General features: G+C 32.6%; 1 protein-coding gene across 1 annotated transcript; it reads right to left on the bottom strand.

The window, feature by feature from the left end:
- Window positions 1-248: 248 nt before the first annotated feature.
- Window positions 249-3,917, bottom strand: LOC113370969 (coiled-coil domain-containing protein 63-like). The gene is made up of 3 exons (XM_026611633.1): window positions 3,663-3,917; window positions 1,808-2,251; window positions 249-1,517 (listed from the first exon to the last, which is right to left on the bottom strand). The coding sequence occupies exons 1-3, from the start codon at window positions 3,915-3,917 to the stop codon at window positions 249-251; spliced, it is 1,968 nt and encodes a 655-aa protein (XP_026467418.1).
- Window positions 3,918-11,273: the final 7,356 nt, after the last annotated feature.

The raw sequence follows: 11,273 nt of genomic DNA, 5'->3' as shown, positions 1-11,273 counted from the left end.
GTGATATTTATTGCAGGAAACAACGCGGATAACCAGGTGATATAAGAAACTAAATAAAAACATGAACATCAGTTTTGTTAACTTTGAAGCGAAAAAGAGATTTTTTTTACATAGCTACCAATGCTATTTACTGCTTTAACTCAATACAATAAAACAATTTTTTCTATAAAAGTTTTAATTAATAAAATTGATCAATTTAATCAACAATAGAAAAACAGTTAAAAAGCTAATTTCAATCAAGGTACTACCTATGTGGTTTGATATCTCTTCTGTAACACTTTTCTAGAATCAGGCAACTTGCAGTTGCTCACATTATGCAACCTATTCGCTATATCGGGTAGCTGCATACGTTCCTTAAGTTTTTCTTTGATTTCCTCCCTTGTATATGGTTGAACTTCTTCTTCTAGACGCGAGAAATCTATTTCTTCTGCTTCAACACAAAGCGGGCAAGGTTGAGTGTATGTAAGTCGGTCTACTGGCTCAGGTCTTAGACGCGGTCGTACTGCTTCGCGAATTATTTTACGCTTTTTCTCCTCATCCCCATACGTAACCCGAAGAATTTCGGTAGAATGTCCAATGTTTACGTCCGCCAAACCTAAGGCTTCGTCTTCTTCTTTAGCATGTTCTTCTTCTTCACCAAGTTGTTCTCCTAAATCGACCTCAAGACCTTGAACGGCTTCTGCCGTTTCATCATCTGCAGCGGGCGGTTCTTCAATTTGGTAACCTCCTATATCACCTAATTCTTCTTCAGCGTATACATCCTCTTCCCCATCTAATTCTTCAATATTAACATTTTCATAAGATGCGGAAACGACTTCCGATGATTCGTCGACTTTTAATAATTGGAATTCCGGTAAATCGGCTCCACCATTTTCAATAAAGTAAACCATCTGCATTATTTCATTCGTTCTGCATTCGATCAATTTTAAGTAAAGCATAACATTATTTAATGTGACTTCTGTGGTATCACCAAGTAGACACATTATAGGTTCATCATTCGTTTCGATCATGGTAAATATTTCTTTAACTCCATTCAATAGAACTCCTAACTGGTCCTGATATTCATTCATGCGTTTCTCTTCTTTGTCAGCTTCAATTCTGGTATCTTCTAATTTAGCTTCTAGTTCCAATATGCGTTGAATCTCGTGTTCCTTACGCCAAGCTGTAAGATCTCGTTCTGCATCGACATCAGATTTCAATTTCAAAATTCGGTCAGTGATACCATCGATTTCTCGATTCAACTCCGTAATATATGAGAAGAGCGAAAAATTATCAGCCTCTTGTCTTTTAAACTGTACTGCTAACCTTTCGATGTCTTCTTCGCCACAGAATTCTGTTATACGTTGCAATAAATCTTTGTATTGATTTAGCTGATTTTCTTTAAATTCGAGTTCGGCCTTGCGTTTGGCTTCATCTCGTTGCTCTAAATCTAACAGAATACGGCGTTGCCCTTTTACTCCTAAATATTCTTGCAGTTTTGATCCGTGATTTAGCTTACGTTGCAGATTTCGCATTTCCTACAAAAAACAACCATTCAACCATTCAAACATTCCAATCAAACACATTCTACAAACTTTGAACAATATTGAGAACATATAAGAGTTATCATAGTGTTATTAAGAAAAAGTTATACTATTTTTAGTAAATACGTAAGTATTTCACGATAATTTTGTGTAATAATTTCTAAGCTCTGAATTTTATATAAATTAGGACTTTCAATTATCACGATTAAAGTAAATGAAATCTCAAATGATACATAAAACGAATAGCGTTCAACGTAATAAATCTAAATTTCTATTCTCAATACCCAAGTGTGCATTGCTAAATCCTGAGCACCTCGTTTCTTAAGAGCTTCTAATTTCTGGCACAATTCTTCTCGTTGATCGTAAGCCATTGTGGCTTGCTCTATAAGGTCGAGCATAAAACGTTTACCTCGGGTAAGATTCATAATTAAATGATTCCACAGACGATTGAATTGAGCTCGTTGCAATAGCATGTGCTGAATCTCGGAGCGCAAACGTGAATTGTCTGCCATCACATTGTTAAACTTCTTTATTTCGGTATCTAGTTGATTTTCGAATTTTGTGACCGCTTTGGCAGTATCATCGAGTTTCTTTTGATACTGAGCATCTGTTACTTGGAATTTACTCATTGCAATGATTTGGCGTTGAACTTGCTTGATCTGTTCTTCTAATTCAGATATTTCAACACGACCACATTTTATATCGTTGTCATAGCGATCGTAACGCTCCTAAGAAAAGATCACCAAATGTAAAAATTATGCAACTGTGAAACATTAGTCAAGTTTGCATACTTCTATCTTTATAATATTTTTATTTGACTAACTGAGTTTTAATTTTAAGGGGTTATTAGGGGTACTTGGAATTCTTAAAAAATCGATTTTTATTTTTTTGCATTTTCATTAAGTGTAATATCTTGAAGATGTTCTCTGAAAATTTCAAGTTGATCCGATGATTACTTTTTGAGCTTTTGGACTTTTACCAGCGCGTTGAAGCAAGTGGAAGGCTCGATACTTATACTCAAGATTATTCTCCCTCACCCCCTGATGATTTAAAAGCTTTTAAAACGATTTATGACAATCTCAGCAATGATAATTTACTTTCAAGATGTGTAGTTCATGATTGAATCCATAATCAGAAAAAATTAAAAGCTTCAACTAACTAGTGTAAAAAATATGCCTAAAAACCGTGAATACTAGTTCTACTATCGTACAAATTGCTGAATACATATACATAACCATTATTATTAATTTTGGATACTCTAGGACCTAATTGTGGGTATAATTCCCATTCGTATGCTGAAAAATTGAATGCTGCACGTGTGAAAGTGGCAGATCAGCGCGCCAACGAGAACATTCGGGAGGCCAGAATAACTTATGAACTATTATTTATTATATGGCCCAGAAATAGATGACTCGGTTTAAGTAATTCAATAATTCGAATTTCTGTACGTAAATCCAATGTGAAACTTTAAACGCGTTTTTCTCAAAACTAAGTTTTTTGAACCGGTAACCACTGTAACTCAAAAACCGCTTAGTAGATTTTTATGAAATTTATACAGCTTTTAGAATACATAATAAACTCAAGCCTGATCGAAGGATTTTTATTTTTTCAAAAATTTCAATTTTTTAAGACCAATTAACTGTTGATTTTTTACCCAAAAATCTAGAATTTTTTTTTCTGATGCTGCCATTTTGTTACTTTTTGCAAAAAAAAACCTTCGATCAAGCCTGGGATTATCTATTTATAAACTTTTTTTTTTATTTGATTGATTTTAGATGAATCTCTAAGGAGTTATCATGGTCACCGCCAGGACCGTTTTTTGAAACAGGGTCAACAAAAACAGCAATAACTTTGGGAATATTAATTTTTTTTCTGAATTTTTTTTTACTTCAAGTCAAAACATTGTATAATGATGCTGTATTAATATTTTTGTAAAAAAACATCGTGTAATAACAAAAAAACAATACTGAAAATTCTCATTTTTACGTACCTCCAAGTACCCTAACCCCTTAATTTGCTTTAATAATGCTTTCTCCTACAAGAGTATACTACTTGCTGACGTAGATTATTTTAAATTCAAATTTATATGCTATTAATTTGTATTATCTCATGGCTAGAAATCGTTTACAGAAGACGAACCAATAATTCAGTCAGATGTTCGCTGACACGTTCGTCCTTGCGTTGATTTTGAGCACTGTTGGCCACAGCTAGGGTCAAATCCAAATCCTTGCTTTCTTCTTTAAGGACTTCTATAACCCTGGCCTTCGAACCTGGCAAAGCACCATGAAAGAATGCATTGCGTTCATTCTCCATGTCGCGATACTGTCTTTGGAGTCTCGCCAGTTCGGCCTCCGCCGCCAGCTCCAGTTCGACAGGTGTTGGCGCCTTCTTCATGATTGCGCCGATAATTCTTGTCGCGATAAAAAATAGTGTAAGATTCAACCACAAAAAGTGTTATTTGAAAAAATTCATTTGTAATAATTACCAGACTGGAAATAAATTTTAATATCTTATTTATAAAACCACTTGCACTTACAACTGCCCACTAATTTATCATTTTAAAACTTTAGTAAAAATACATAATTATAAAGCACTTATGTTATTAATTAATTAAAAAAATAAAAGCGCAGTACTTTGACATGCTTGAAGTTACAATTGTTTTTTTATCGTGAGGATTTTTTTTGGAATCATTGTCGATTTCAGACATTCCGTCATCTCAATGCGTGATTCTTTTGTCGCTTTCGTGGAAAATAATGACGACTGAATCAATATTTTCAAGGTATCAAATTTGCCGGCGAATATATCACACGAGACATGTTTACGTAAGCACACATGTATGTATCCTAGAGCTTTAGTAAGGTCGTGCAATGACCACTGATCGTGACCAGTCGGTATTTGTGTCATGACTGAACAGCTAACTTTTTCCACATATACAATGAATGAACAATAATGTAGCTATATTTCTATGTCTTATGATCAACGTCCGCTATTGAGATGATTCTTTCATATATTCAAATATTAAGCAATTTATATACAAATGTTATATATTAAAGTTGTCAGACATGTAATAATAAAATTTATCTAAATCGAAATCGATTTAGATATTTCGAGCAAACTTGAAGTTGTATTGGATGTGGAAAATATTTTAAGCATATATTTTTAATTCGTTTTTTTTGTTGGGTAATTAATGAGTAAACGACTTTTGTACAATGCCTAAGAATTGCCTAGAACTAACTCTAAGAATGCAATGTCCATGATAAGAAAATACCTATTGAATCCTTTTATATTCGACCTCAAGTGCATGCTATTTTGTAGGTCATACAAAATGAGTAATATAAAAGGAACTAATTTTTAATATTTTTTTCTATTTCTTTAAATTTTCCATAGCAGTTCTGCTGATACATTTTCAAACAAATATTACAATTATTTCTATTTCAACCACAATCAGAATTACGTGTTCTATAATCTGTTTTTCTGTTGTTTCATCTTAACCAAGATATTTTCTCAAGTTTTCGGCACTTTTTGCCCCGTATCTTCGAAATGGCTAGACCTGCCTTCGCCAAAAACTAATCAGCACGTCTCCTTATCAATGCAAATCGAATGTTTTTTGAATTATTCAAATCGCTTTATCCGTGTTCACGAAATCGTCGACGAAGATTTGTATCCAAACACACACACATACACGCACACACACACATACACACACGCACACACATTCATCATTTTTTCTAAGGTATGCCAAAATGTTTGAAACGTAAAGATATATAAAAAATTTCATTTTCGATTTTTTTGCTTAATAATGACATGATTGCTACAAGTTTTCAAGATTCAAGACAATTTGTTGAACTATGAATTTAATTTTTTTTAAATCGTCTACTTTGATAGGTCCTGTCTTGAAAAAAATGTACCAAAGTGTGTTGGCATATTTAAAAAAAGTTGACACATACAAACATAATTGTAAAATGATAAAATACTTGATAGTTTCATTGATATAAAATTGAGTTAAACAAGTACCAAAACGTATAATTGATAAATAATAACACTGACAAAAAGTTTGTTTGATGATACACAAATATAAGGAAAAATTAAGAATCTGTCAGGAAAATTAATTTATAATTTGTTTTTAAGTAATGTATATTTGCTCGTCAGTAGAGATTTTTTTCTTATTTTTGGGAAGTTACAATATCTGACTTGTAAGTATAATAGATCACCACCGGTCAACCACTCTTTTTCTTGGGTGTAGACAAGTCTAATATCGTTGGTGTATACATGTTGCAGCAATGCCCCCAAAACGCCATTTTCACTCTACAATATTCTATAGCCACAAGTAAAAATGTGATATCACACTACTACATAACAAGCTTAGGTTGTTATGTAGTAGTTATGAGGTTGGGACCAAACCCGATTAGACTAGGGTATGCTAGCCCACCTCCTTAACCACTACCATTTGGCTGGTTCTAAAAAAAATTGATCCAGCAAAAAGGAAAAAAAATATTATATTCTATGGTAATCTTTTACCATAAACAATAAAAAAATGTAAAGATGCTTGTTTCCCTTTGGTCTTTTTAGTGATAAGGAAATGCGTGCTTCCTTTAGGAATGCGTTATTCTTATTACATTTATCCATTCAGCTCGTGGTGAGTATTTCATAATAACGGTTCAGATGCAAACGTCAGATTATCGGTTAACTGTATATTCTGAAAATAAGTAGTGTATTAAATTACGGCGGTTACTTTGATATCAACAATCATTGCAACGGTAATGAAAAGTTTAAAAAATTTACTTTTAAAAAGATTGACGTGCCCGCTTTTGATATTATTTTTTGCAAAGATCGAATGGTCAGGCAACCCGAAAGTACATATCACTTCACTCTACAAAATATATGGCATATTATAATATATTCCTGTTCTCTATTTTTTTAATAATAGACCTATATTCCTGTTCTTTATTTTTTGAATAATAGACCTAGAAAAATATGAGTTTTTTACATTTATAACTTGCTTGTTTTATAATTCAAGGCATGACTAGATACTGCCCAAACCTAAAGCAAAATGTTTGGTAATAAATATAAAATATAAATAGCTTTACATTCAATCAAAAGTAAAACTCGCATATTAAATGGAGAAGAGATGACTAAGGATAGGCATAATTTCCTGTATTCCAATTGTATCACATGCAAATTGTAGAGAGTATTTCCAAATTTTTGGATTCATACATTTCCTTATGTGGCGATTTCATAATAATGCTAAACAACATCATTTTGCATATAGAAGTTTAACAAACAATCACAAAAATTGTGGTCAACACTATTAAAATTATAATAGTAAATTTATCAAAGTTATATCATCATCATCGTACCGCCATTCAGGTGATCGTAAATGCACAAAAAGCAGTAAACCGCCGTTTTATAAACTGAGCTGATAGGAAATGACAATTTCCTATAAATCGACAAGAATCTAAAATAAGATGTCTATCAATCATGAAGTGACTGTCGGATATTTGCAGTTGTCCAATATGAGTGTTAGCATTATCAAATGTGGGATACAAGATACAACAATTATGTTCTTGTAGATAAATCTTTCCGTCTTCAATTTATTCAAGCGACCTTTCGTTTGCACCGTTAATCGAGGAGCGCGAACTACCCGCGATCTTAAGCTAGACGCCCATTTATCCTTAATCTTGTCTTCGAATACGCATAAAATGCTAATTTTATATTGGAATTATACAATAAGGACAAATGTCAGTAAATGGCACATGTCAAAACTTGATTCAGATGTTATGTTGAACAAGGAGTTTTCTCTATAATTTGGATGCTATACTAAAACCAATTCGCAATACAATTCATTAGAAAGTATAAATTCTCTATTATTATATAAATTAAAACATTTGATTGTTAAATGTGATCAGATGATTATTCTATTAATTTATATTTAACTTAATTCACATTCAGGAATTTTAAATGTGTATGATAACACATAACAAAAATATTTTAACACGTTGGCTGCGAGTCGACATCCTCACTTTCTTTCTTAGTGCGCTTGTCGAAAGTACTACATTTACTTCATTTAATTTAATTTATCTCTACATTATCAGAATAGTTGAAGCAAGTTGTTAGTGATTTCTACTCTTAGATAAAGGGTTCAACTGTTTTCGCCATAGCCACTGAATTATTTTTTTGGTATTACATGAATATACTCAAAAGGTAAGTTTGTATGAGAAAACGATGTAAACACACACAGAAACCGCAGTCAACGTGTTAAACTAGTGTTTTTTAAACATTTTTAGGACACGTCTCACTTCAATATTTATAATTTCTTACTATGCCCCTATACGTTAATTTTAACCTTTAATATTTGTTTTGTCTTCTTGAGAAATATAAATAATATGGTTTACCTGCCTTCTTTGTTAAATTTGCAACATTTTATTTTATTTTTCTTCATTAATTACAATCTGCCAAATTCGTCACATTTATCGAAATATTTAACTCGTATTATTATCGTAAACTGTTTAATATACTTATTGTTCGTCATATAAAATAGAAAAGTATTGATTGGAAATTTCGTGGATTAGTTTTTGGTAAAGATTTAGAAATGTTGGAAAAAATTAGGCCTATCATAAGCGGTTAATTATAAAAATTTATCAAAGCCTAGAAATTAGCTGTGGGCTTGAGCGATTCTTATCAAAATCTATACGTGTTGTGTTTTGTATGCATCTACTGATTACAGTTGACGTCTACACTTAAAATACATTTAATGTGTTAAACAAGTTATTTTAATTTAAACAATAGATATATATAGGTATGTTTGAAAGACATCAATTAGAAATCATATTAATTATTATATAGTAAAAGCGAAAATGTTATCTTTGAATTAAAGAGTTGAATATTTTATCTAATAGCTGAATCTCAATTATTATTGATTAAGTTGATGACGTACCGTATAGAGAAGTTAATGAAACTTAAAGCAAAATGTTGATTACAACTAGTTTTTCAAAAATATTTGATCGGCTACCACAAAAAAATTAATTTGCCCACTGTTGAATTAATATAAACAGTAAATTCGAAAGTAAAAAAACGTATATGTTTTCTCAGAAAAAAACTTTCATACAATGAATTTGATAAAATCACCGTACTCGGAACTCATGACATTGCTTGTAATGACAGAAATTTGCAAAGCTCGACCGTTGGTTTTTGCAAACGCGCATTCATTAATTGAAGTCGTGATCTAGCCTCAGGCCGAGGAAAGTATTTCGTCGAGCGTCGACCACGATATGTGTAGCGACCAGGGCGAAGGACTGAGATTGCTAACATTTTAGAAGATGTATATCTTAAACAATCCAAATTAATCACGAGTCATGGTTAGATCTATATTTTCAAATAGAAACGTATATCACTGCTGCTTGATATCAAGCTGGCCGAGGGGAGTATCGGACATGAGACTCTTTGGTTTCAAGGCCAAAGCTAATACTACTGAGCAACGCCAAGCAGTATGTTTAGCACTTTCATAAAATTATACAACACAACATAGGATACTTGATGAAGCTCTTGAAAAATGATAAATATTATAATTAACCAGTCAACTGTGTTCGACGAATATACTCGTCATGAAGAAGGCAGAATTTTGTGAATTGACGAGTAAAATCATCAAGCGTATAAATCTTTGACCAATGGCTACTTGAATTGCAATTTTTGTAAAGAGAAAAAAAAAAAATTTTCAAATTTGAAGATATTTGAATATTTTGAGGCTATGTCTTTATAAAATAAATAGTTGTAAGTGGCGTTTTAACTCAGAATCAACAATTTCTCTCGGTCTCACAGTTCAATGAGTGCACCACAGTTGACTGGTTAGTTGAGAAAACATTGTCCTTAAACCCTAATAAAATGGAATTTTGCTTTACTAAGGTTGGTCGCCTCTGCCTATGAGACAAATATATTGCAAATCGACAGACAAATCGGATCATTAAACGCTCGCAAACCTGTTATTTCATCGCCGGCGCTGTTCGTTCGCAGCGCCTAAAAAAATAACGCCGATATCAAATTGAGGGCTCGATTTTATATTTTGGAATCCACTTGTTGATTTCATGTCCAGAAATATATCATTATTGGATGATACCTTTAAAAATGGAACGCCATCGCGTTGTCGTGATAACAAAAGATAGTCAGGCGGAAGAGCAAAAATGATAAAGAAATGCGTGCCTTCCGGAGGAATTGGACTACATTAGGAGGAGAGATTTAGATAGATTTATAACTACATCATTAACAAAAATTATACAGAAAAATTATACAGATATTTTAAAGAAAAGTTTTCTTTGTCAAATCAGCAAATTTTTGTTAGTAGAGCTTAGTTGCCTAAATTGGATGCCATTCCAGTGACTCAATGTACAAGGTAAAAAGTAGTAAGCTGAGAAAATATTTTTTTGGCATTATGGTAAAAATATTGTTTTCATTTTTTATTATTATTATTAACTTATCTATTGTACAACCTTTTATGCAGAAATTCCTGTAGAAACTATTATTATCAGAAGGCAACACAGGCAACTAGGTTTGCCGTTCTCTTCCTAATAAAATTTTTTTAGATATATTTCGAATATTTATGCGATATATACACAGCCCTATAAGGCCATTTTTGCTTGAAGTCATAATTAAATCTTTAGTTCCAAGTGAAAATTGATATCAATACTGCTTGATATCAGGTCGTCCGATGGAAAAAACACCTTGATGATGGTGTGCTTCTTATTCTTCTTTATCTTAAACTCTGTTTAATTTTATCCTACCTATATAACAACTATATCAAAATCTGCATTCCAATCGATTTTTAAAAAGACAAATTTGTCGCAATGATGTTGCCACCTATGGAAGCGAGTTAAAAGTTTTGAGATCTACTATATATCTACTAACTATCTACATATATATAAAAATAAGTCGGGTTTTCCTTCCTGACGATTTAGCTCCAGAACGCACGAACCGATTTCGACAATTTTTCATTTGTTGGAAAAGTCTCGGACTTCGCAAGGCTAAGTAAATTAGTGGTGCATATGGCATCGTGCCATTTAAAAAATAATGTTTTTCACATGGGCAGTTACACGTTGCCTGCTCACGAGTTGGAAACCATCCGCTTTGTTTGTGTTAACGTCAGACCAAAAACAAAAATGTGGTTTACCAAAGAGCACTTCAATGAAACGGATAATTTGCGGATTACTTTCATTTACTTAGAGAAGTTCAGCTAAAAAACACTTCATTTTTGTAATCGAAATAAATTCATTACGTTGTGCAATAAAGTCAATTTTCCTTTTCAAATATAAACAACAAAAAATTTCTTCATCATCTTTCTCACGAACCATCTGATGGCGAAACGGAGTTCGTCGGGTTTGCTAGTTATATCATAAAATTTCAATTCCCATCCCAAGGGTTTGTGAAGGTTAACAACTGAGTAGTAATCCACTTGCCATGCCTAATAAAAAATCACTTATCATCATAATTAAATTCGGCAATAAATTTGATGGGAGCTGTCTAAAAATTGACGCAAAATTAGCATACGATTAGTGTCCGCAAGATGACGAAGATGAAACGTGATTGTGTCTCAGTAGTAACAGCATTCCAATTCATCCTTTCTCCGCCATGATTCGCTTAGCTCATTTCCACAAATGGAATTCCTTAGCCTGACAGCCGAACGATTTACGCACCGGATCTGAGCAGATCAGTGAAGATCGTAATATAATTCGGTTTGCATATAAAGTGATCTATTTGTCTTCC

The sequence above is a fragment of the Ctenocephalides felis genome, unplaced genomic scaffold (assembly GCF_003426905.1).
Source record: "Ctenocephalides felis isolate EL2017-DRISC unplaced genomic scaffold, ASM342690v1 CF-g0.4_SCAFFOLD_01492, whole genome shotgun sequence".
NCBI classification, from domain to species: Eukaryota; Metazoa; Arthropoda; class Insecta; order Siphonaptera; family Pulicidae; genus Ctenocephalides; species Ctenocephalides felis.
The sequence above is the reverse complement of the archived record's forward strand: the minus strand, read 5'-3'. Positions and strand labels throughout refer to the sequence as shown.